This window comes from Sinohyriopsis cumingii, chromosome 12, assembly GCF_028554795.1.
Source record: "Sinohyriopsis cumingii isolate HCF-2022 chromosome 12, ASM2855479v2, whole genome shotgun sequence".
NCBI lineage: Eukaryota > Metazoa > Mollusca > Bivalvia > Unionida > Unionidae > Sinohyriopsis > Sinohyriopsis cumingii.
The window spans coordinates 106,391,073-106,419,018 of record NC_142972.1 but is presented as its reverse complement, the minus strand read 5'-3'; the positions used below and the strand labels follow the sequence as shown (position 1 = coordinate 106,419,018).

The following is a 27,946-nucleotide window of genomic DNA, read 5'->3' as shown; positions in this document are numbered from 1 at the left end:
CGTCTTTGAGTAACAAAGTCCATACATCTGGAAACAGTCTTTGGTAGAGATAATTGGATTACTTACATTGCTCTATGAATTAAAACTTGATTCTGGACAAAAATAAAATTTTCCCGCTTGTGAGGGGCAAGTCTGACCAAAAATGCTTCCTGCATGCCACATCAGATGGGTCGATGCCCATGCTGGGTACTTCAGTACACAAAAGTTGTTAGTGCCGAGATAACAATGTATTGCTGGTGATTGGTTCCATATAAGAGCCACTCTACCACTGTAATCCTCATGTAAATAATCGGGAATATAAACCGCTCCACCGTCTTTCTGAACTTAATGATGATTTAGTTCGTTACTTGCACCCAATTCACTTATGCCCAGTACTAACACAGTTAATCTTCGCTCTTGAAACATGGGTATGTGAGAAGGTTTGGTCTCACTAGAGCGCATCCCATTTGAGCGCCGCTCAGTGAGGCGCTGAAAAATTTCTTTTTCTCATTAGGGCTAATCCCATTAGGGCGTAAAAAAATCTCACTAGAGTGCATTCACAATAGGGCGCAGAGAAAAAAATTAAGTTCAACAAGATTGAATTGCCATCACGTTTGATGTTATATATATATATATATATTATAATATGTACAAAAACGGCGGTCTCGTCACTATTAGAAAATAATTACTAGACAGAAAGCAGAGAACCATCAATACATATAATTTTATACAACTATTATACCTTACACCGCTTTATTCTTTTTTGTACGCAAATAAACAAGTAGATAAAAAATGTAATGCAAATTAAAATATATAAAGTGGTCATTCCTAGCATAAACACGATATTACATGAATAAAACAATATAGATACATATATAACACAAACACAATACTGTAATAGATTGATCCTTGGTCAAGATCACTATAATTTAGGGACCATGATATAGAAACCAGTTGCAGGACCTAGTGTCTGAAGAAGGAAGTATATGTCATAAAGAAATATACCGGGAAGGAAAACAAAGAGACCAGCTCTAGGGACACTATGAGTACGACACATTGTAAAATAATAAAATGCAGAGATCAATGAGCAACCCATGAATAAGGAAAATAAATACTTTGTTTCTTCAAAATTCTTTTGACTAGTTCGCGCTCTAGTGATACTAGTTCTTTGCACTCTAATGGGATGCGCCCTGATAAGATAAGCTCTAGTAGGACAAAAATATTTTTTGCGCTCTAGTGTGATAAGCTCTAATGGTTTGCGCTTTAATGTGACATTACCTGTGAGAAAGCTTGCCAGTAGCTTCTCTTGGGTCGTGGGGTCTTCCTGGGGTTTTCCCGGGTTATTCCTCCACCATTAATACTGGCTGCCATGCATAGCCTATCGTGTGCTGAAAAATGGCATTAAACCCCACAACAAGAACAACAGCAATTGAAACAACTTGGTGAACATTGCCAAGTCAAAGCAAAGTTACAACATGCACTACCAAATAAACAGCAAACACTTGAATAAAGATAGCTGAAGCAAAGACTTAAGTAAAGATAGTGATAAATCTTTATTTGATTTACAGGAAGCTACTAAAATTCCAGCAGCCCTTGATAATCAAATTTCCATGCAGTTAGGCGTTGCACTGCTGGGAAATTACATTATACGATTAGGGTTTGTGTCTATTAATTCCTTACCTGTTTTGATGTGTGTGCATGTCATATCTGGAAGAAATTGACTGATCATTGCTTGAAAAGGTGTTATGTCCAGAAAAGTCCTTTAATTGTAGTACATTTATTGCATACTCAAAGAAACCCTATTAAAATAGGCTGCTTGACAGGAACCCAAGAGGGATGTAACATGCACCCAGGCTGTAGACACCAGGTCCCCTGGATAAAGAGCAATCTGCCTTCAGGTATCCCCATCTCACAAGACAGATTTACAACACAGCACATACAACTTGAAAATCTCAAAGTGCTGTGGGCATATATTTTTGGTTCTCTCAGATTTTCAGTGTTAACAGCCAAGATATACTTTACATTTGGACCAGGCAAGCAATTGGAATGGTATAAAGTATTTGATTGATTGATTGATTGGTGTTGAATGGTACATATGCACATTAAAGGGTGTATCCAGCTGAGTCAGTTGGAGTAAAACTATTTTACATGAGATACTTCATTATAGTGTGGTCTGTACAGGATTTGACCTGCACCTTTCTATTTGTGTGTCCAGCACACTGACCTCTTGACCACTTTGGCTCCTGGCCATTACATCTTCCAACCAGTATCTGGGTACTTCGGTGCCTGCCAGTTGATAATAAACCTGGTAATAAAATGGTACCTATTTATTGTATACAACCCCTCCACCAGTGCATGTGGGCCCCATAAGTCTTTGTCTTGTAAAGGCAGCATTCACTTTGTTTTAAAGTGGACAATGCTTTTGATTGAGCCATGAATACATATACTTGATCAGTGTCAGTTAGAGGTCTGCTTCTTTCAGTAAATGTCTGAGCTTAATCCATTAGCTTGTTTTCCCCTGTGAAAATCTATTGAGCCACAAATGTAGTACAGTGGCAAGTAACAGAAGGTGGTTACTTGATCTTGCTGCACCATTGAGGTGTTCAGTTGCATACTTTAGTAGATTTCACAAACTGCCCCAAGCTCAGTCTCAGTAAACAACTGCCAATGGAAGTGAGTCAGATGATATTTACAATGACAGGACCATGCCAGTTTACTAGACAGTGATGAAGAATTTCCGAAATTTATCAGACAATGAGGCTGAATTCTTGTACTATTTACCAGATGACATTAGGTGGTGACATTTATAGGAGGTTGTGAATTAAAAATATATAGACTTAACTTCAGGCTTGTACACATTTAATACAGTTTCCATTTGATCGGGTATCTGATCATTAGGGTCAACGTTTACCAGTTAGATTTTCACTGAAAATGTGATCGCCCTTCTGGCCATATATTTGATTGAACTGAATGATTGATATTTTAGTGATTGAAGTTTACTGTTTGTAGGTGTGTATGTGTGTGTGTGTGTGTGTATGTATATATATATATATATATATCTATTCAGCTTAAAGTAAGGAGGAACATGATAACATGAATATATTTGTATGCATGTATGGAGTTTGAAAGCACATCAGCACAATCATGGCTATGTAGTGCCAGTTAAAAGTTAAATTGCAGAATTTTTGGTAAAGGTTGGCCTAGCTGAAGGAAGATTAAACATTCCCAATAAATGTGAGGACATAGTCATCCAAGATTGAGTTAAAATACTAGAATGCCTGGAAAGATCAATAAAAATAGTATAAAGCTTTTGTTCTGTGTTACTGTGCCAGTGACCCTTATTAGGCCAAAACAAAGATGTTTCCAGTTTGCTGACCATCCCTGTTTTTCATTGCCGACCATAGCACTGTCTTCCATTGCTGTAAAATATACTGAACTGCCTACCCTAATTTTAAATCCAGCGTAATAGAAAGCACACATATTTTATTTCTTCTTGGCCTTAGCTCTACCAGCCATGAACCAGAAGAGCTTTTGGGGTGGTATGATGTCAGTTGTCTGTCTGTCACCTGACATCAGTCCATCAGTTAGCACAGGTTTGTCATCATTGTTCTTTCTAAGCTGCTTAAATAATTGTCATTGAACTTCACATACATATTCGTCCGATGGTCAAGTTGGTCCTAGATGCAAATGGTGCTGCTTGCACATCCAGTTTAGCCACCGCACCTGTCATCAGGGAAATCTTTTTATTGCTACTCCTGAATGGACTGTACATTAGAATTCAGTTTTCACTAAAAGACTTACATGTGATGGCTACTTGGTCTTAATGATCTGACGTCTATTATAGCTCTTTGAGTGGACAAAATCTTCCTGTTGCTACTACTGCATAATGAATGATCTTGTCATCATAGGGTTTTCACTAAGAGATTTCTTATAATGTTTTGTTCATCTTAACTTAAAAAGATGCTTATTTGACGTACCACACGTACTTATGGTGGCTATCTTAGAAATATTGTTATCTCTACTCCCAAAAACGTATAATGCTGGGAAAGTTAATACTTAAAATAAAAATGAATATACAGTATTGACCAGCGTACCTGTGATACAGTGTATGTTTGAATTATGGAATAAACAGTAAACAAGTATGACCCCCCTTTTTTTTAAAAATTACCCCACTATTTGACATGGTATGTACCATTTGGCCCCGTTTTCTTTTTTCTAGAATAAACACAGAAATATACAGTAAAAGTACAAAAATGTATAAAAGAATTTTGTCAACAGTTATACAGACTTTTCTAACGTTAGTCCAAAATCTTTTCCAATGGTATGTCATCAGGATGAGTCCAAATTAATAATCATTGCCTCACTTGGATGTTGATATGTAGCGATGGGATCAAAATGGGATGATTATCGAAAGCTTTTGAGTGACAGTATTCAGATGATCCTGTCTCTTTACGGACATTTCATATTTTTTTTCCCCATGACTTTGAGAACCATAAAGAACCATAATTGATATGATCTGGCCATTGTATTCATTAGATAGAAGTGAAGATGGTATTTAAAAAAAGTATTTGCCCAGAATTATTAAGTTTCATCCTGACATTTTGAAAAAGAAAATAGCATGAATTAATGACTTGGAAATGATAGCCATTATCACCAAGCCAAGTCAGAATTTCCTATTTTAGCAATTTGTACCTGAAAAAGTTCTATAATGATTGGTCCAGGCACCATTCACACTTACCAAGAAAAATCGTGTTTGTGTTAGTTCTGTTTTCAAGTAATTTCTGAAAACAAGAAAACAATGTTTAAGTTTAGAGAAAAAAAAACGTGGCCCACTGGACCTACTGTTTGAATTATTAACTTCACTGTTTACCCACCCACCCCAAACTCCCAACTGGCCAAGGCAAATAAAAAAATCAAGCCAGTACCTCTCCAACCCTGTGTTGTGGCTGCTGAACCTATATTTTTTGTGGATGAATATACACAGAGAATATATCTGAATTTTTTCATCAAACTACCCAGTGATGGAAAATGTTCAACTTGCAAGCATGCTTATATCACATTTACATAAACCATAGAACTCAATTCTGTTGATTTATTTGATATCTTTTTTATCACATAATCAGAAAAATAAAAATCAGAAACCAATTGTGCCCAGTTTTTCTCCTCCAAACCAGTGTCTAGATTTGAAAAATGACGTGAATTAACACAAGCCCGATACAAATATTAGTGGCAATGCTAGAAGCCTATGACATGTGCAAGTCTTATCTCTCTTGAAATTTTCCCGTCCTTAATTTAGTCAGGTTCCAAACTCTCAACTTCGTTTAATATTATGCAGTCATATATGTAATTCTGTGTCCAACTTCCTTCAGAGACTCACCAGTACTTTGTCAAGTTAATGGAAGTAACTGTCACAATAAAGAGACAGGTTTAACAATGCCGTGTACTACAAATAAAACTATGGATAAAATTTAATTAGTCGAGTACTTAATCACAGAGTTAAAACTAATGATGACACCCTCACTTACCCCAATGTAACACAAGGTAACTAACTGTTCCAGTTTGCAGTCTGACCCCTTATGATTTTGTGTAATTTCCTTATATTATCTGTGCGTTTAGTTATCCATAACTTGTATCACCATAACAGAGACATTCCAAGTTTCCCCCTCCCCCTCTGTATGATTTAAGTACCTTACTGGCTGCTTTGACTCTCAGTTTTTCTTTGTTGCTTGAGTCTGCCTGACTGTAGCCAGTGTTGGGCCTTATGCTTTGGTAATTATTGTGATAATCAGACCTTTTAGTGCCTAAAAAGGCGAAGTAGCTGAAAATAGTCCAAGGTGAATTTCATTACAGGGTTTCTATTTGACCAAGTATTTTCTGATGGTGATCAGCTAGTATAATTTCAAACATGCAAGGGCCATCCATAACTTATATGTAGCATTGTTTATCGTGATCATATTCATCATAATAAAAAATTGACTGTATTTATGGCAGGAGTATTGTGCTGACAACCGAGAAAAATGTGCTGGAAATTAAATTGTCTTGCTTTATGGGTTTAGTGCCATTTTTCAGAACACAATAGTCTGTACATGGCAGCCAATATAACTAATGGATGATGAACTCGACAAACCCCCAGTAAGAACCACCAACCCATGGGAAGCAACTGGCAAGCTTTTTCACTTGCCCTCATGACATTGACTCAAACCCACATAGAGAGAACTGAGATAGCACTTAATGGTTAAGCGAGAACTTTAGACCATTTGGCCCGCAATTGTTTTGGTTGAGTTGAATAAATTAAATTTCTTTATGCGTTTCTTGTCTGTTTCTGTTCTGCACTACTAGTAATAGTATTGCATCAACAATATTATTATTATTATTATTAATATTATTATTATTATTATTATTATTATTATTATTATTTTATGTTGATGTCAGTTTCAAATGAAATATATCAAAGTGTTTTCAGCAAAAACATTATTAGTGATTCTTAGCAACAAAACAAAGTTATTTCATGCAATTTTTTATTTTTATTTGAAAAAAATATACTTGTACAAGAGTCTAAATAATGCAGGCAATGTACATAATCGACTTTTGGAGGACATGTACATCACTGTGAGTTCATTTGTTTTGTTCTTCTGGTGTTTTTTGTTTCAAATGCTGTGGGTACTCATGTGAGTGACAAAGATGAAAGTGTACAGTTCTTCAGACATGTCCACAATGATTATTTGATGCCCATTATACCTAGTGGCTGTTCCTTAACCCTTTACCTCATGCAAGGGTCTTTGGACGCCTCAACTCCAATCACATGGAAGCATCTTTTGACGCCTCTACCCCAGTCGCATGGAAGCATCTTTTGATGTCGGCTGTAAACATCAGCCATTCTAAGCCGGTTTTCATAGCGCCATCTTTGGGGAAAACCCCCATTTAGATACTACATTCATTTCTGCGAATGACAATTACGTCAGATCACATGGTCACTGTTTATGCACTGGTTGATATCTGCTATTTAAAGTAACTTGGTCGTAATCTCCACTCTTTAAAATGGCGGTTGCGGATTTCATTCAGTACTTACGAAGTTTTCACGATTAGAATCACAACTATGAAAGATTCAGTAACTTAGGTAAAGGCTCTGATATTCATGTAGGCAGCAATTAGTTTTTACAAATTATGAAATTCAGATGACTTAGTGATGTAGACGCAGATGAAAAACGTAAATTTCAAGTATGAGAAATGGTGGCTACGGTTGGTTACGCGGCCTCAATGACATGACGGTGAACAAGTTCTCTCAAGATTTTAAAGCACATAAAAATTCTTCTGTGAAAAATAATTACACAGCTATAACAATCGGACTTTACTCTTAAATTTTTCCACTTATAATAGATGTGTACCAAAAATGTAAAATGGTTAAAATTGCTGTTAAACGTAACATACACTACATTGCTTAACAGTTCACAGGCAGGCTTATGCGTATGGGGTCGAATAGGTAACAGGTGTTCTATTTATAGCGCGCTGCACTTTGTGAGGTAAAAGGTTAAGTCTAGTGGACATTCACTTAATCTAGCAGAATTCCTTCATGAACTTTATTGCAGCCATAGATGCATGGCACCCTTCGCTGATTTTATTGTTAATCCCTTTAAGATTAGATACACTTAACAGGTAGCAGAAAGCCTGATGTTGTAAACCTTACGATAGCAGATGTCAATTTTATACCATTACATGTACAAACTTTAGTGGTAAAAAAAATTCATGTAATATTTATAAGTGGCCTAGCTAGGGATACATAAAGATGTGTGTAATATAGAAAAAAACGTTTTAAATTACATGGCTATCCTTTCAGAAAAATTGCCCAGCTAAATTGTACACCTGTTGATCGATTGCATGTTTTAATAATTAAAAGTTAATTGTATCACCATTGAAACCAATCTATTTTCATGCAATTGTAGTTCTGTAACCTCACCAACTTTGATCAGTGATTGACAGTAACACAACACCAGAAGAAGAGTTGGCTTATCTCTTTGATGGATTCAGGTGATGTAATGATATATTATACATAATGTATAATTTGGGCTTCCATGTATATTAAAATAGACAACTTTACAGTTAGGGCTGGAGTTACCATGGTTATCAAATTACTGAAACATAGTATTGGATTGCTACTGCAGCTTAACAAGTAAGGGAGCTTAGATGCCAGAATTTTATCACACATAGTTGTTGACAAAACATTGCCTGAAGCCATCAGAGAGGTAAGTGGTCTCTTTTGGTTTCTGTTGGTGTTTGAGTATTTGCTGGTGCTTAAAGCAATAAAGTTTAAAGCACTTATAGAATAGGATGACATAATCCAAATATTCTCAACCACTTCCTCCGCATTTTATATATTTTGACGTTTATGTTGAAGTATTAGGTCCGAGCCAGTGAGCTACCAAGAGTTAAAATTTTCCACCAGCTGAAGAAAGCCAGATTCATGAAGCATAGAGCATGTGACAGATTTTTTTGGTTGTTGATGTCATTTGGCTATTTGCAACAGTACATTAATGGACAACAGCTATCATATATTGCATTCATTTTTAAGATAAGAATTGAAACAAGTGTATATCATTAACTAGCAGCATTAAATTTATCAAAACTGAATAATTGCCAGAAACATGAGAGGCATTAAAAAAAATTAACATTGAATATAATTTTAAGACTAATAATTACCATCACCAGCATGTATAAATGAACGCTATACTATTTACACGCATATAATTCTGTTTAAAGTTAATTCAGTAAGAATAACGTGGCATCATGTATTGATTTAATAAGAAACAAGTCATCAGAACTATGTTGGAAAATGCTTTTCTCTACCTTTATTTGCAGACTTTAAAAAATGACATTAATTATTGGAGAGTTTTTAAATACAGCAAATTCGTCTGTGCTGTATTCATGGCTGCTCTCTGCCAATAGCTGTTCATGTCATAAACTAAGTGATTTTCATGGAAATGATCAATTTATTCATCACTAGTGTTTATTAATCTATCAAGAATCAGTCAAGTAGTGGCACTTTTACTTTGAAGTAAGATACTACACTTGCAAACGATGGTCAGTCAGAAAGGTGTAGAGCTTCAAAATTATTTTTAGCAACAATGTTTCAGAAGATTACTTTTGAATGAAAATGTTTTCATTGTTTGTGGGGGGAAAATCTTGGACTTATAATGTGAACAGAGAAATGCATTAAAATAATGATAGTTTTTATTCTCCCCGTTAACTTTGCATGCATAGTATCACAGAGCTATAACATGTTTACAAACATCTACGTCTACATCGTTAAATCATCTGAACTTGATAAATTACTAAAAAAAATCAGTGATGGTTACATCAGCATTAGAGCCACCATCGTAATTGTTGATTACTTCATAGTTGTAATTTTAATCATCCAAAACTCAAGAATGTATTGAGCAAAATCTGCAGCCTCCATTTTGGAGAGTGCAGATTCCAACCTAGTTACTTTAAATATGACATTACTAATTAAATTATCAGATTATGACCAGATCTTGACTGATCTAGTGGCCTAAGTGGTTAGAGCATCTGCCATGGATACCAGAGGTTGTGGGTTTGAACCCCGGCTGAGTCATACTGAGACTTATAAAATGGTACTGCCTCTCTGGCACTCAGCATTAAGAGGTTAGTGTTAGGACTGGTTATCCTGGTGTCTGGATAATGTAACTGGGTGGGACATGATGCTACATGTATGCAGCATGATGCCCCAATATAAACTGCTACACTAGAGATATTGTACTGATATGACTGATTTTTTTTTAAAGCTACATTAAAAATCCAAATCACTCACACTAACACATTACCAAATCTTAAATAGCAATATGTGATGTGGCATAATGGTCATTTATCTCGGTCCCAGTGGAATCTAATAGGGTTTTTCTCAGATTGTGATGGAGCAAAGACCTGTGGTACCTTATGATTTTACCATAAAGCTTATTGAAATGGCTCGTAAATTATCGAACAGTAGCAGAAGGTATGAAAATACAATCATTGCAGTCAAATCTGATCAATCATTGCAGTCAAATCTGATATCTTGGTTTTGTCTGGATCTATGTTTCCTATTAGGTAAGTGTGGATGGTTAGAGAGCCAGAGAGGAGTCCACTGGGTGCTTTAATTTTTATTGCTTTCATGCACATGTGCCTAGATGTTTTGATTTTACATTAAACCTTCCTTATCTGGAAACATTGTCCAGCAAATAAAAATAAATGTACATTGAAGGCAGATTGAACAATCATCCTCGTAAAATGTCGCAACAGTCAACACAGAAATATAAAAGGAATATGCGAATACTTGGTGATACTTGAAAAGAAGAAAACAGGAAAGGCAACAGTTACATTTATTGGACATTGTATTATGTCAGTTTCATTATTTCTCAAAGTGGGTAACATGATTGCTACTCCATGCGAATTAAAAAGCTACCGAAGGTTTCATTATGTTCACAGATCTAGCAAGAAGTCATTGACCTCCTTGAACTTTGGAACTACTGCTTCTGAAACTGTACTGGAAGTCATTAAGGTTGAAGTGTACTTCACAAACTTTTTGATTGAATTTGTTATTGCCTTTTGCTGAATCAGATGACACTTGTAATCTTTACAAACATGTTTTCATAGTCGACAATAGCCGTACTTGATATTAAGTTATACTTCACTGGAAATTGGTCTGACTTACAGAAAAATATTGACAGCCTGAGAAGGTCATTTTGTAAAGTTGAGTAGGTAATTACTTGTTTTTTTAATTTTTTTATTAATCAGATGCAAAATGATACAATGATACACATGGCATTGAAGGCAGTGAAACCCAGTCTTATAATTTTTCTGCAGCGGATTTTATAATTTTAATTAGGACTGTGTATTTTTAAAGGCACTTAAAAATTTTGACCTCCCATGTCTGAGCAGCTTGGGTAAGAATTGCTTAAAGGATGAATGTACAGCATTGGTCTTTTTATGCCCAGTAGGTATGTACATTATTTTATACAGTAGTAGAGGGGCCCCGAGTGGCTGAGTGGTCTAAAGCGCTTACCGTTACAGATCACAGTCACTGCTATCTCACCTCTGTTTGCGTGAGTTCGAGTCATTCGGCCAATGTGGGTATGTGAGAAAGCTTGCCAGTAGCTTCTCGTGGGTTGGTGGTTCTTTCCGGGGTTTTCCCGGATTCTTCCTCCACCATTAATACTGGTCACCATGTATGGCCTATCGTGTGCTGAAAAATAGCATTAAACCCTACAACAACAACAAAAAATATACAGTAGTAGAGATCATTGTAAGGTTTCCAAGCTTTGACACCTTTTTTCATTGATGCAGAGCTAACATCCTAAGGGTGAGGGAGGACCCCAGGGCATGAGACAAAGATTCAAGTCGGGCATCTGATGACATTTTAGTCATTTTGATCATACAGTACGTTTCAAACTTTAAGATGGGCAACTTGGAGTTATTTCAGATTTATGCAAAATAACCCCTGCTTGCCTCCTCCCCTATCCCTTCTCCATGGGCAACAGCAAATTGCAAAAGTAGGCACAATCTCCCCCCCCCCATATGATTATCTCAGACTCTTATTCCCCATGATAACTTCAATGCATACACATACAAAAAATACTTTAAACCTATTTGTTTAGAAACGTTTACATTTAATAAAGAAGTACATCTGTCAAATAAAATACTATATATACTCATAACAACATAAATCCTTATCTGCCATTGCATCTGTCATATAAAATACTGTATATACTCATAACAACATAAACCCTTATCTGCCATTGCATTTGTCATATAAAATACTGTATATACTCATAACACCATAAATCCTTATCTGCCATTGCATTTGTCGTACAAAATACTGTTTATACTCATAACAACACAAACCCTTATCTGCCATTGCATCTATCATATAAAATACTGTATATACTCATAACAACACAAACCCTTATCTGCCATTGCATCTGTCAAATAAAATACTGTATATACTCATAACAACACAGACCCTTATCTGCCATTGCATCTGTCAAATAAAATACTGTATATACTCATAACAACACAAACCCTTATCTGCCATTGCATTTGTCATATAAAATACTGTATATACTCATAACATAAACCCTTATCTGCCATTGCATCTGTCATATAAAATACTGTATATACTCATAACAACATAAACCCTTATCTGCCATTGCATCTGTCAAATAAAATACTGTATATACTCATAATATACTCATAACAACATAAACCCTTATCTGCCATTGCATAATGTTCAGACAAATCAGGGTATGTGCTTGTTCTCCTGATTACTCCTAGGAAATTGCTTAGACCCTGAACTGGTGACACATTAAACAGAGGCAGGTCTGGCTCTTTGCAGTTGGATTAAACATGTCGGCAACTATATATGTTAGCAACAAATACTCAGTTTTAAAAATGAGGTAAATAAGCAGTGACACATCAACAGGATTAAATCGCTGTGATATTTTTTAGTTGTTGTTGTTCTTGTGGGGTTTAACGCCATTTTTCAGCACACAATAGGCTATACATGGCGGCCAGTATTAATGGTGTAAATTTTTTGTACAGAAACTGCAAAATGTGTTGCTAAAAAGGGACGGCCATGAAAAGGTTAGAATATTCAATGTAGAGCAGGGTTAGCTTGAACATTGGGTCAGCTAGGACATTTTACGATTGATTGGATAACAGATTACTGTTTATTATTTCCTGTTACCCCATGGCCACATTGCAACTGATGATCGCCTTCTCAGTAATTTCCTTAAGTCCCTATGGGTCATAGGTCAAGCATAAGAAAATCCCAATAGCATCAGATGTATAGCCTTAGGACTAAACCAGTGTATACCAGTATAAATCAATATTATACATGGAACAGTACAAATCAGTATTATACATGGAACAATACAAATCAATATTATACATGGAACAATACAAATCAATGTTATACATGGAACAATACAAATCAGTATTATACATGGAACAATACAAATCAATATTATACATGGAACAATGCAAATCAATATTATACATGGAACAATACAAATCAATATTATACATGGAACAATACAAATCAATATTATACATGGAAACGATGACTATTAATACTTCTTAATTGGATCAATAGAAATGTTAAAATTCCAGCACACACTCACTGTCATTAAATAAAACCTACTTAAAAATGAAATAAATCAGTAAAATGGCTGTTTATCATGTGACATAGTAAATCGCACATGTGAAGAAATATAATTGAGTACGTGAATTTTAAGCATCCCATATTTGGTCTTTGTTTCATACATGTGTCTACATATGTATTGGTGTAGCTAGTGTATTCCTGCTACTTTAGTAAATGGAACCTTTACATGCAATATGGCTTTAATTATGCAAATCTAACAAAATTTACATTGGAAAAAATGATTGAACAGCATTGAATGTATTATATTGGAAGTTGGCTGCTGATGTCCAGCCATTGATTGAAAATTCACTGGCCCAACTTGAAATGGTGAGGGAACATTTTCTCTGGTTGAGTGAATTTTCCAATAATTGATTCAGGGATATCCAATGTTTCTCTTTAATGAGGAGTATCTTTTGTCGAGAATATCACCAGCTTTTTAAGTCTATACTTTCTACAAGAAATTATATTCCTGTTGTTTTGATCAAGTTCTGAAAAGAATTTCTCTCTCCAGTAATTATAAGTGCTTAGCAGATGAGGAGTGTACTGGCCTCAGTCTCAGTTAGTAATTTCTTTTAACAAGGTCATGGAAAAAAATATCCTCACATAATCACAGTTATGTCGTAACATTATCAGCTCTTGCTGTTTTTGCCTAACTGGATGAGTGGATTTTTAAAAATGTTTTATCCCCTGCAAGCATTACTTCTGCCCATTTTCTGAAAAAGAGATCTGTCAGCAATGTATTAAGAATCCATATTTCTTCTTTTCCTTTGCTATGTGTTGGCATACTAAAATGGGCCTTAAAAGATACATACCAACACAGTAATGCTGACACTAAGATCTTTTAGATTTGGCAAAGAAAGAGAAGTAAATAACACATTTTATTGGTATACTTGTCATTATCATTTATGAATGGAGTCGATATTAGGGAATAATATTTTCTTAGTCCTTTAGCCTATACAGTTATTAATCATTCTGGAGAAGTTCAGTCTAGATAAAAAGTAAACATTTAGCACTAAGACTGAATTTTACAAAATTCAGTTCCGAAACCATTTTCCCTGTACATATGTATCATCATCCATGGTGGGCTAGTAGACCAAAACTATCATCCTCTGGTTGTTATTTTGTACCAGAATCTGTCTGCAAGGGAGCCATACATCATTTTTTGCTAGGTTGTGAAATACTGGATTGTCTGAAATTAATCTTGATAATTAATTCAATGAAATGTACATATTTTCTCACTGTCTGAAGAAATTTGTAGGTACTAGTACCAGTATTCTTAGATGCTTGCGTAGTTGAGCAGTAAGTATGGCCACTTCTGTTGAAGATGAAGAGAGTTCAAATTCAATAAATTAAATAAAAAAATTATTGTATTTTTCATTGATGTTCTATTTTACTTTGAATTGGGAAGGAGATTTATGCTACTGATTATATTTTCTGTGCTCATATTAACAAAACACAAAAGAACAATAACAGTAAACAGCTGACATCGGGCTGGATCCAGTAAGAAAATTATCTGCAGCTTCAGTCTGTTATACATATTGCTAACCAATACGTTTGAGTATAAAATAAAAAGAAAATTTGCTTGCTACAAGTGAATTAAGTATGTATTTGCCACTCATGAAAATATAGTTTTCACCTTCTTGATGAAACGTATCTATCAAATTAAGCAGCAGTTGCATAGATACATCCAGTCTCAGTGGCAGAGTAGCTGATATTCTTCTCAGAAAGGCTAATGGGATAAATCTATCCACATTGGACCAATTATACTCTAGCATTAGCACTAGTTCATACAGAGGGTTGGTTTCTACTATATTTAGATTGTCATATTTTATAACCTTTTCCATACCATTAACACTTTAGCTTCATACATAGGGTTGGTATTTGCTACATTCAGATTGTCATATTTTATAACCTTTATCATGCCCTTAGCACTTGAATTTCATACATAGGGTTGGTATTTGCTACATTCAGATTGTCATATTTTATAATCATTTCCATGCCATTAGCACTTGAATTTCATACATAGGGTTGGTATTTGCTACATTCTGATTGTCATATTTTATAACATTTTCCATACCTTTAGCACTTTGACTTCATACATAGAGTTGGTATTTGCTTCATTCAGATTGTCATATTTTATTACCCTTTCCATGTCACTAGCACTTTTTAACTAAATACATATGTTTGGTTTTTTGCTACATTCAGATTGCCATATTTTATAACCTTTTCCATGCCCTTAGCACTTTAACTTCATACATAGGGTTGGTATTTGCTTCATTCAGATTGCCATATTTTATAACCTTTTCCATGCCATTAGCACTTTAACTTCATACATAGGGTTGGTATTTACTACATTCATATTGAGATTGTCATCCATATTTAATCTCCTTAACCATGCCATTAGCATGAGTTCATACATAAGGCTGGTTTTTACTACATTCAGGTTGTCGGCAGACTGATACGCTAAATTCAATCAACTCAACCCTGCCAACGTTAGCAACAGTTTATCATACACCAGGGGCTGGATTTTGCTAAATATACGTTGAGATGTCTACATTCACTAGCTGTAGAATCTGTTGCTTATGTCAGATCATTCTTTTTAAACTTGGGCATTAAATTAGTCCTTTGTGTGATTTTCAGTCAATTTGGTGTCAGTGCTCTTGAGAATTATAAAATGATATGCATTTGCTGTTTGGCACAAATAGTTGCTGTGGCTTCATTACCCACCCACCCCACCCCACCCCCATCAATTCCTCATTGTATATTGTTGTAAAGGTGCCGACTACTGTACATGGCTGGTTGCTTATAATAAACTATATTGCTCACCTGTACATTTTATACAGTTATTGTTTGGACTGCCATATCTGTGACGGTTTGATATTGTAACTTTTCATGAAATCAAAAGAAATCTTTGCATGTAATTCTACAATCATCCTAAGATTTATGCCAGTCTGCTAGACCTCTTAGAGGTATGCATTTGAAACTTTCTCCTACTTCTTTTCCTTCCCCATCACAAAACAAAGGGTATCTATGACTGTATGGTTTTAAAAGTATATCACTGTAGTAAGAAATGCCTTAATATGGGGGTGGGTGGGTTAATCCTACATAGATATATATAATAGGTGAGATTGGAAGTGAATTTATTAGGTGAATATAGGGGTAGAATAAAAATTCTTAAATATTTTTGGTGGCGGTCAAAATGGTTTTAAATTCCTACATTACCTGAAAGTATGTTGATGATCCATCTTCCATGTAACATATACTATAAGATTAAGGGCGATAGATCCAAAGCAATCCAGACAAAATCACAGTTGAAACAATGTGAAAAAATCTGTGGAACTCAGTTTTCAAGGCATGGTCACATATGTGCTATGGGGTTTTTTTGTTCAAGGGTTTGCCAAAACTAAAATTTTATAATTAATTTTTGTTAAAACCAAGCAATCCTTCTTTATTTACAATCTATAAACTCGGTTTTCATCTGTTTAAGCAAATTTAAATTTCAGACTAAATGATGTAAATACCAGAATTATATCCCTTTATCATATACATATACGACTACAATCAAAACAATTATAAAAAACATACAGAGAACATGTGTATGGCTATGTATGGCAACCAGTATAATTTGTGGAAGAAAATCCTGGTAAGAAATGCCAACCCACAAAGCTTCTGGCAGCATTCTCAAATACCCACATTGGATAAGGCTGAGACTTCAACTCACACGGACATAAGTGAGATGGCAGTGAACCTTAAAGGCGAGTGCTTTAGACAACTTGGTCACCATTGCTGCTGTAGATTTGTTTATATTTTTGGGTAAATAATTTTGAATTAAAATACTTTTATAATTTTATTTTTCTTGCTCTACTGGTCAGAGACGGATAATCTTTGGTGGTCTGTTCAGTGTTATCTGTTAGCAGAAGTTTGTTATTGCTATAACTCCTAAAGTTCTTGGAGGTTTTCCGTGAAACATGACATGCACGTTCATCCCATGGTCGAGTTGTCTTCATGGAAAATGATGGGGCTTGGGGATCCAATATGACCACCCTGGCATCCATCTTGAAAATCTTGTTATTGCTACTCCTTCTGAATGGATTGTCATATCAGCATGGGGTTTTCGCTGAATGACTTCTTATGCTGTCTAGTTGGTCCTAAATGAAAATGATGCTGATCTGATGATGTCTGATATAGCCAGGGATGAGATGTGGCGTCAAAATGATATTGTATACACATGCTGGGTTTGATGATTATGTGGGTTTTGTTTGCATCAGTATTGGTCATTTTAATTGAAATAAACATGTAATTGATGAAAATTTATGTAATTTTGGGGCGTAACCAGGTTCTGCAGTTTACCACAATTCAAGATTTAACTACTTTTTAAAAAGTTGCCTAAAACGTTTTTGTTGGTCATCATTTTGTTTCAAACAAATTAATTATTGTGGGTTGTCACTTGGTTTGCAAAAACTTTTGGCCATTTTTTTTCTTTTTTTATCTATCCATGGCATTCATAAATTACTGAAATAGGAGAGAATTAAAAGTTGGCTTGAATTATTGACTAGCCAAACTAGCATGGGAATGCATTGATTGTTTTGTCCCTTAAATATTATATATATATATATATATATATATATATATATATATATATGTAATTCAGATTAATATGGTTCTAAAAAAGACTTTAGCTTTAAGAGTTATGCACAATTTATGAAATATATGTTAGGAAGTTGCAAAAATACTTTTACTTGATACTTTGTTTTGTTTTTATGGGAATTTATCTTGGGTGATGGAGTGGAACTTGGGCTAATCACACAATTATGGGAAGGAATATTTAGAGAAATATGTTGAAGAAAAAAAATTATAAAATTGTAAATTCTGCATTTACTATAAATATATTTTGAATTTATGACCTATTTATTATCACGAGGCCTATCTGTTGTCATGGGTCCAATTGTCTGCCTATAGAATGCATACAGTCTGAAAATGCCGTAACATTAGGGTCCAATAGTCTGACTATAGAATGCATACAGTCTGAAAATGCCTTAACATTAGGGTCCAATTGTCTGCCTGTAGAATGCATACAGTCTGAAAATGCCTTAACATTAGGGTCCAATTGTCTGCCTATAGAATGCATACAGTCTGAAAATGCCTTAACATTAGGGTCCAATAGTCTGCCTATAGAATGCTTACAATCTGAAAATGCCGTAACATTAGGGTCCAATAGTCTGCCTATAGAATGCATACAGTCTGAAAATGCCGTAACATTAGGGTCCAATTGTCTGCCTATAGAATGCATACAATCTGAAAATGCCGTAACATTAGGGTCCAATAGTCTGCCTATAGAATGCATACAATCTAAAAATGCCGTAACATTAGGATCCAATTGTCTGCCTATAGAATGCATACAGTCTGAAAATGCCTTAACATTAGGGTCCAATTGTCTGCCTGTAGAATGCATACAGTCTGAAAATGCCTTAACATTAGGGTCCAATTGTCTGCCTGTAGAATGCATACAGTCTGAAAATGCCTTAACATTAGGGTCCAATTGTCTGCCTGTAGAATGCATACAGTCTGAAAATGCCTTAACATTAGGGTCCAATAGTCTGCCTATAGAATGCATACAATCTGAAAATGCCGTAACATTAGGGTCCAGTAAATAGGGAGCTGCATGGTAATCCCCAACTGTCTGTTATAAAAATCTTTGCACCCTGACTGTTCATACCATTGTACCAGAAACCTTTTCACTTACTCCACATTTTTATGCACAGCATTATCATTCTCTTAGGAAAAAAATAAAGCTCCCCTGGCCCTCTTTCTGCCCTATATTACCATACTACAAATCAAAGACCTAACACACTGTTACATAGGAAACAGTCCTTATAAATTGAGATGGGTAATGTCTAGTTAGAGATATATGTCTCTTTGCTGGTATCATATTTGACTCTGAATGAGATCTTGTGCAAGTCCATGATCATATCGTACAGAATATGAGATTATGTATGGTCTGACAATTCACTAAGCAGTGGGCACTATACAGAAGCCATGTTGATATTGCTGTATGGCACTGGGCTCTCTCTGTATGTGTGTGAGAGGGAGAGAAAGAGAAGAGGGCTAGAAATCAATAGTCTGTGTATTGAATGATGAAACTGCAAGGCTGTGCACATGAGTGTGTAGTATAGAATTGGATCTCTGTTGGGGCTGATACTGTTGCTGCTGCTGAGACTGGCTAGTGGTTGGAGAGAGAGGTGGGGGGTGGGTGACTTTAGCTTACAGTGGCATAGTCTGGTGCTTGTGTTTCGAGTTACAGGCTGCATACTATCTTGCAAGCAATGGTAACTGGGTTTAGATAATGATATGTCATGATTTTATGGATTTTTGTATTGTGAAAATGTAGAGCAGAATATAGGAAAAAGGAAAATCTGAGCCATGTATGTTGGGCTGACTGGTTTGCCGATAAATAAGATTACCAGGGAATCACATTAAGATGGGATTTAGGATGACGGGGATTCAGCATTGATACAACTGAGATTTTGATACAAGAAATTTATTGGAATAGAATATATGTGTATGTGTGTAAAAAAATTGTAAAGATAAGGAATTGCACAGAATACAACTTTGGACTATAAAGTCTCCCAGAAATAAACATTACTGCAATAAAGTCAGAGAGAGAGAGAGAGAGAGCATTGACATGTATAAAAAAAATAAACTGCTTGCATTTTTATGTTGGATTGGGGAGGAAGGGGTGGCTGAGTGGTCTAAAGTGCTTATTGTGCCATCTCACCTGTCTGTGTTGGTTCAAGTCTTGGGCTTGGCTAATGTGGGTACATGAGTAAGCTTGCAAGTAGCTTTATGTGGATCGGTGGTTCTGGAGTTTTCCAGGGTTCTTCGTCTACCAGTTATACTGGTTGCCAAGTATAACCTATTTCTCCTGAAAAATTGTGTTAAACCCCATAACAACAACAACGTGTTGGATAGTTCTAGGTTTTTACAAAAATTTGTATGGCTTTTTGAGAACATTATTGACTGTCATGCAGAGGGAATGCTGACTAAGCAGGCCTTTTGGGTATCTAACCAGTGACCATTTAATGTACAAGACCAACACAGTGTGTGTGTGTGCTTGGATTTTTAATGTAGCTTTTTCAATTTAAGTCATATTGCTATTACGTATACGATGTGGCAGTTTATTATGACGTTTAGCAATGGGGCATTATGCTGCAGACATGTGGCATCATGTCCCACCAAGTCACATTATCCTGACACCAGGCCAACCGGTCCTAACACTAACCACTGAATGCTGGACACCAGTAGTGAGGCAGCTGCTAGTACCATTTTTTTTGTCTTGGATATGACTTTGCTGGAGCTTGAACCTGTGACCTCCCACATCAGAAGTGGATGCTCTAACCACTTAGGTCACCAACATTTTGTCACCTGAGTTACTTAGATTCCTTTTCTTATTAGTATTAAGCGTGGAACTTCAGATATTCCTTGTAGCTGATAAATACAAAAAAAGCCACCAAAACATGAGAAAGTGAAAGATCTATGGGTGTTGGGCAAATAAAAAAAGGACCTATGCATCCTGTTGCATGCATGATGTATGACATGACAGCTTTATGTAGCCTGTTTACTGTCAGGGATGTGTCTCAAAGAAAATGTTAGATCTCGCATCTTATAGATTTTGCATTTTTTGCCTTTATCTTTGTTTCCTTTGCATTGAAGGACACACTTCCTGGGCGATTTGGCAAGGTTTTGGCCTTCCATCATTTTTGCACCAAGTATTTTGATTGTCATTATAGTAATTGAGGTTATCTTATGTTAGAAATCTTGATGTCAGATAGCTTGCCAGTTTCTTACTGTAGGTTGGTTGTTCTTACTGGGACAGTGGGAGTTTTTAGGTTCTTTGTTCATTCTGCCATGTATAACCAATCATAAATTAAAAAATGGCATTAGACGCAAAACAGCAACAATGTATATGATGTTTGCAGACTGTGAATAAATACAGTACAAATTAAACATGGGGGAAAAATGGTATGAACAGTGTAAAATTCCACTTAGGTAAAGCTAAAACCAGTCTGATTTACAAAACATGATGCTATTTATGTTACAGTAAATGCAGTCTTATCTACCGTAAATACTCATTTACAAAGTTGTTGCTGTTGTTGTAGGGTTTAACGCCATTTTTCAGCACAAGATAGGCTATACATGGCAGCCAGTATAAGTGGTGGAGGAAGAACCATGACAAAATTCCGGAAAGAACCACAGACCCACGAAAAGCTACTGGCAAGCTTTCTCACATACCCACATTGGTCGAATCCGAGACTTGAACCTACACAGATAGAGGTGAGATGGCAGTGATCTGTAACAGTGAGTGCTTTAGACCACTTCGCCACTTGGGGGCCCCCACACATGTAAAAAGCAAGTTGGCATATATATATATATATATATATATATATATATATATATATATATATATATATATATATAATGTTTATAAAACCCCCAAAACCATGTACCTACCTACACTAATTGTAAAACCAGTGCAACTGGAAACACATTTTTGGTAGGTTTGGTCTAATAGCATTTCATTTGAATTGCAAAGGATAATGATGATATCCTTATACTAGGATTTGATTGATGTTCAGGAGAAATTAACTGCTACTGGAATATCAGGAGATGAAAAACATTTTTTTTCCTAATCCTCACATGCTAACTGGCTTCACATTTTTTTCTGTGCTGTGTATCTTATTGCAGTTAGCCATCCATAATATTTCTGCTTTTAATTCAGCTACATGCATTTCAAAGTTGGTTGATGTGACATTAGGCTTAGTTTGGTTCCCAAAGATTCATTGGGAAATTATGGACAATAATTTCAGTCATTTCGCTTAAGTGGATGGTGTGGTAAGCCAATTTAAAACCAGTGAACTGTTCCTCAGTTTCATTCCAGCTGGAACACTGTCAACTAACAAACATAAGTTCAACGATTTTCTTATACCCTAAGTATGATTGATACAGCACTCCCAACAATATGACATCGTTCCTGTTGCAAGCTGGGTGAGTACATTATATGTATCATGTACTTGATTATAAGGCATTGTCACTATTGCACAGTACTCTCTTTGGTTCCCATGGACAGTGTTATATTGGGGGAATATTGTGTATGTATAATGCACTTAATTATAAGGCATTGCCACTACTGCACAGTACACTCTTTGGTTCCCATGGACACTGTTATATTGGGGTAGGATTTTGTATCTATAATGTACCTCATTAAAAGGCATTCTCACTAGGCCTTCCATCGACTGTTACAATGGATCAGTACTTACAGGGCCTGAAAATAGCGGTGGTCTGAGGTCCGGGATATGGAGTTTTTCCAGTCAGATTAAAGAAATAAACTTGTCATATGATGCAACATGGATGCAAAGTATGACATGCATTGTGTTCACTGGAGAACAAATTAGTGATGGGTTGAATATGATCAAGATTCAGGAAAAATGTTGTGTTCATTCTTTTTAAAGTTCCTTGAATTAGCCAATAGATCCAGTGCTCTAAACCGTGGTTAAGGCTGATTTCACTTCATTTATATTCAATCTTTAGTCCAATGTAATTGAAAACATAGACCATTCACGATTACTGGACATTTTATTCAGATCAGAAAGATAACTGCATTGTTTAACAACTTTTTTGGTTTATTAAAACTATTACATATAATTCTTGCTTTTGTACTGAATTTGTTGTTCCTCAGAACAGCACAGCAACTCAGAACTGTTTATGTGCTTATCAGACCTGGCTCCCTCAGATACTGACAGGTCCTGGACTTGCCACCCATCAATACTAGTTTTCATGCCTCACTGTTTTTATCAAATCTGATATACATGTCCTGAGCTTGTGTTCAGTTTTTTTGCACAGCGAGTTTCAGGAATAAAGGCTTAGAAATAATCAAATGTTGACTATTGTAAAATTAACATATGATGCAGTATTTGTATTTATGGCATTGAACTCTCTTATATTTGACGTTCTTCACTGATACATTTCTTTTATTCTATTTCAGTTTGTAATTTTGTGGTCCATGACAAATGCTTGAAGACTGTAGTATCTGCTTGCTCCAGTATAGCAACTTCTCTTATAAAAGTAAGTTCCAAAAATATTTGTACTTCTTTACTGTAAATTGACGGACAGGAGTTGAATAAATTCTCATTGCATGGAAAATTTTTGAGTTACTTATGTTGCTTATAAAAAAATATATTCTAATTTAATGTCGAGTTCAGGTTAGTGGGATGTGAAACATTGCAGTCACTTATCTGATGGCATTGGCATCAGGTTTGGGTTGCAGGTTTACATTTGTATTCGATAGATTTTCATCCTACTTATTCTGAATCATTTTAAGTTGAGACAGTTTATTCTTTGACTCGTTCACTTGCCCCATTTACCATGGAATGAAGATTACAGTGATTGTATTCAGTAGTGTGGTTACATTTTTTCTTTTTGTTTGATTTTATTTCTTAACACTTTTGATGAATTTTTCTTGTACTTGGTAGGCGAACTTCCTTTGAGCTTTGTGAAGGCTTGCCTATTATAACATTTTAAACTTAAGCTGTTGTCACCTCTGATAGGAACATTATATATGTGATGTGTAATGAATACAACAGTAATAATCCCACATAACCTCAGTAAACTTGCAGAGTTTCTAGAGGATCAAACAATGGGATTGAAGATGAAGTACATGAAGTCATTTTGTAAGTTCTGTCACATACACTTTTTTTTATTTAAATAGGAAGTATGAAAAATAAGTTCACTTAACTGATTAGACCTCTAAATGCCTATCCTGGTATTTCTCAAAAGTAGCTCTAGAAAATGTCTAGCGCCATATTCCTCAGAGGTATGCCTAGCAAATGCCCTAACCCATATTCCTCATAGGTTATTCCATTGATGGTCCAGCCCCGTATTCCACGATGGCAGTGCTCAAAGAATTTTTTTGTAGACACAGGCCCAGGGCTAGTGACTTCAATAAACTCACAAGCTCTGACTGAAATTCCACAAGCCTACACTCCAATTTCCAGATGCCCAAATTTCCCCCTTTTTTAATATTGTCACACAACGTTGCAATATCTGTAATTTGAATATGGGTTCAAAGAGGCTTGAATGTAATGCAAGTGTCATTAGTGTTCATCGCTATGCTGGCATGTTTCACAAAATAAAATTACTTTAACAAATAGTCCTGAAATTTATTTTTGTAGGGCTTGGCTGATAGCTAATTGCTCCCTAAATCGGGATCAAAACTGAACGAACACTATTCCAACCATTGATATGATCATGCTTTGTATTCTATGTATGCAGTATTGTCACTGTTCTTGTATATGCATCTAGCATCTATTTAATTTGCCTATAATGGATTGTTCCACTTCCTGATCCTACCAGTGTAAATTAGCATAATGGGCTCTTTCACTACAGCCTTCAAAGATCTCACTAGCTATTGTCAGCCATTTAAGTAATATGTGAAATAATGGTTTATACCTAACATCGTTGCCTTTAATTTCTGCTGTTTAAACTGCCCAAGGGATAGTTTTACATCAGCTCCAATCATGACTGTTTACCGTTGATACATGCTACATATAGCGGGTATATACTGTAAGTGGTGGGTTATTTGTTTTTTTGCGAAATATTACTGAAAATTGTGTTTTCTCAAAACAAGACCATGTCAGGGGGTTTGGGAGTACAGAATCATATTTTTAGCAAGACATGTCATGCTTCAATCAGATTAAAATCAAATTTCAGTTTTATGTAGGACAGTGATTTAATTCAAATTGTGCCTGGTTATGGCCATTATGTCAACAACTTGAAAATACATTTACAGATTTCATCAGTGTGATCAAAATTTCCTCAGGCATATTAATTTTTTACCCAAGCCTGATTTGCACCTCACTTAGAATAGAAGACAGGTCTGATCTAAAATTATAGGGGCCCCCAGGCATCAGGCTATCAGATTTTTTTAAGTACTGAATGGTAATGCATAGAGCCATAATAATCGAAGTTAAAATTCGTGTGTCTGGTCCCATATTTCTCAGAAGGTCAAAGGTAACTCCACTGAAGGTCTAACCTTGTAGTCTTCAAACACAATTCAAATGAATGCTTAGGTGCATATTCCTAAAAGGTAATTCCAGTAAATGCCATGCCTCGTGCTTCACCAGAGTAATTAAAATGAATGCCTAATGCCATATTCCTCAAAAGTAATTAAGGTGAATATCTAAACTAGTATTCCTTGACAATAATTCCAGTGAATGTCTTTCCCCATATTCTGCAAACGTAATTGCTTTAAATATGTAGCCCAGTATTCCTCCAAGCACTTATTCCTCAAAAGTAATTCTGATGTGCTTTTAGTATCAATGTCATTATTTGGATATTCACAGAAGTTTTGGAGCAAGAACCTGGTATTCAGGCTCAAACTCCAAAATTAAATGATACATAGAGTATATCTGTCATTGACACTTTGCATGCCATTAGATATGATAAATAGAATATATCTGCCATTGACACTTTGCATGCCATTATATATGATACGTAGAATACATCTGTCATTGACATTTTGCATATCATTAAATAATGATAAATAGAGTACATGTCCTTGACACTTTGCATGCCATTATATGTGATACACAGAGTACATCTGTCATTAACAATTTGCAAGTCATTATATATGATACATAGAGTAAACAGCATAATACAAAGCTAATATCTCTCTGTGATTATATATTAAATATTCAGATTATTATTATTGGAGGCAAACATGTTTACTTCTATCTGAGTATAAGAGATTAATTTTTCACATGGGATTTGCTGATAATGTTGACAAATCTGAATATTCTGCAAAGGATTTTGAACCTCTTCCTGGTTCAGTTATTGTGTTGTAACTTTTGATATCAATGTTGTTTACTTCAAAAGTACTCATTCCTACATTGGCATCAGAAGCAGAGTCAGTCTTATTGGTGTGTTCCATTTTGTTTTGAGAGGATTTATTTTATTCACTGGAATTAAAAAGTACTCATTAATACTTCTTGGACTAATCATTATTTTGGAAATATTGTGAATTAATTCAAGGACATTTTGGATTATATCATTGTGATACATCAATACATTGCACAACAGCACATTGAGGCTATTGGCACAACAGCATGTTCACAATAGGAATTTATTTACATTACTGGTATTCATTTTGGAACTCTATACATTTGGACTTGTGATAGAACTTTTAGAACTTTATGGGATTTAATTCACAATACTATATTTAGTTATTTTTAAATTTTTACTTTGTATCCTGGGGCCCCGAGTGGCCAAGTGGTCTAAAGCGCTCACCGTTCCGGATCAGTGCCATCTCACCTATGTCTGCATGGGTTCGAGTCAAAGGCTCGGCTAGTGTAGGTACGTGTGAAAGCCTGCCAGTAGCTTCTTGTGGGTCGGTGGTTCTTCCCAGGGTTTTCTAGGGTTCTTCCTCCACCAGTTATACTGGCCGCCATGTATAGCCTATCTTGTGCTGAAAAATGGCGCTAAACGCTAGAACAACAACAACTTTGTATTCTAGGGAAATAAATTATTTGTTGAATTTTACAAATGTGATGGTTTTCACACTTTTCTGTTACACATGTACATTGTTTATGACCATAGAGTCATAACAAATAAATAAGTACTCTTTATGATTCAATATACGTAGAAACCACAATCTTAACAGTGTTAGAGTGAAAAATTGATGAATATTTTTTTTCTTCAGAACCCTGTTGCCCACTGCTGGTCGGAGCCTGGGCACTTTAAACGCAAATTTTGCAATGTCTGCAGAAAACGCTTAGAGGATAGCCAAGCCATCCGTTGTGAGAGTAAGTCAAAATACATCAAGTCTTTATTGTACAGCTTATGAAAAATGTCCATAAATAGGTATAAATGAATAGTCAGGCCATGTAACCTACATTTCTATTGTGTTTGTTATTGTTATCAACAAAGCTCATATTTTTTGCTAAGTTGTGAAAAATATGCAATTATTTTTTATGGTTACCATTTTTCATGAATTTCATGGTTGCTGCAGGTAATGAATTTAAAACTCCGTTGAGCAGTAGTATCTTTCTATGAAAATTATAGGGGACCCTTTTCTTGTCTACTAGTTTAAAACACCATCAGACAGTGTTATTCTGGTGTGGAAAACATACGACCCCTTTCCAGGTGCACTAATATAAAACCGTATTGAATGGTGTTGTCCTTCTGTGTAAACTGTAGGACCCCTTTCCATTCCTTTAATTGAAAACCCCATTCAGCATTCATATTCTTCTGTGCAAATTATAGGACCCCGTTCCCATTCCACTAATTTAAAACTCCATTCATCAGTGATATTCTTCTGTGGAAATTATATGACCCCTTTCCCAGTCTACAAATTTAAGATGGAGAAAATGTTTTGTTTTTTTTCTTTCACTAAACCATTAAAACTTTACAACTTCAACAATTATAATGAATTCCCTGTAATTTGAACATCAGCTGCTGCATTTAATTGAAACTTTAGGACACTAATACTGTATGTTTAAAATTTGTATTCCTACACTGCGTTCACAAAGAACCCAGTAGCTAAATGTCCAGAAAATTTCAAACCAGTTGCACTAGGTATACTTAATGGTCTTATAGCAAATGGTCATGTCTGATGTTTATATGATATACAATCATGGAAAACTTGTGAAAATTTAAATAGAAAAGCAGGCTGCTGTGACCTGAATGTCTGTTTGATGGACATGTTTTGTTTCAAGTCTCTTTTTGACA

The 27,946-nt window shown here is 35.4% G+C and overlaps 1 protein-coding gene across 1 annotated transcript in view; it reads left to right on the top strand.

Moving 5' to 3' along the window:
• The window catches only part of LOC149787195 (diacylglycerol kinase theta-like), a 124,027-nt gene that overhangs the window by 3,829 nt on the left and 92,252 nt on the right, over window positions 1-27,946 (top strand). Inside the window, exons 2-3 of the mRNA XM_089977698.1 lie at window positions 23,208-23,287; window positions 26,919-27,021. Coding sequence (XP_089833824.1) covers window positions 23,208-23,287; window positions 26,919-27,021 — 183 coding nt within the window. The remainder of the gene's footprint in view (window positions 1-23,207; window positions 23,288-26,918; window positions 27,022-27,946) is intronic.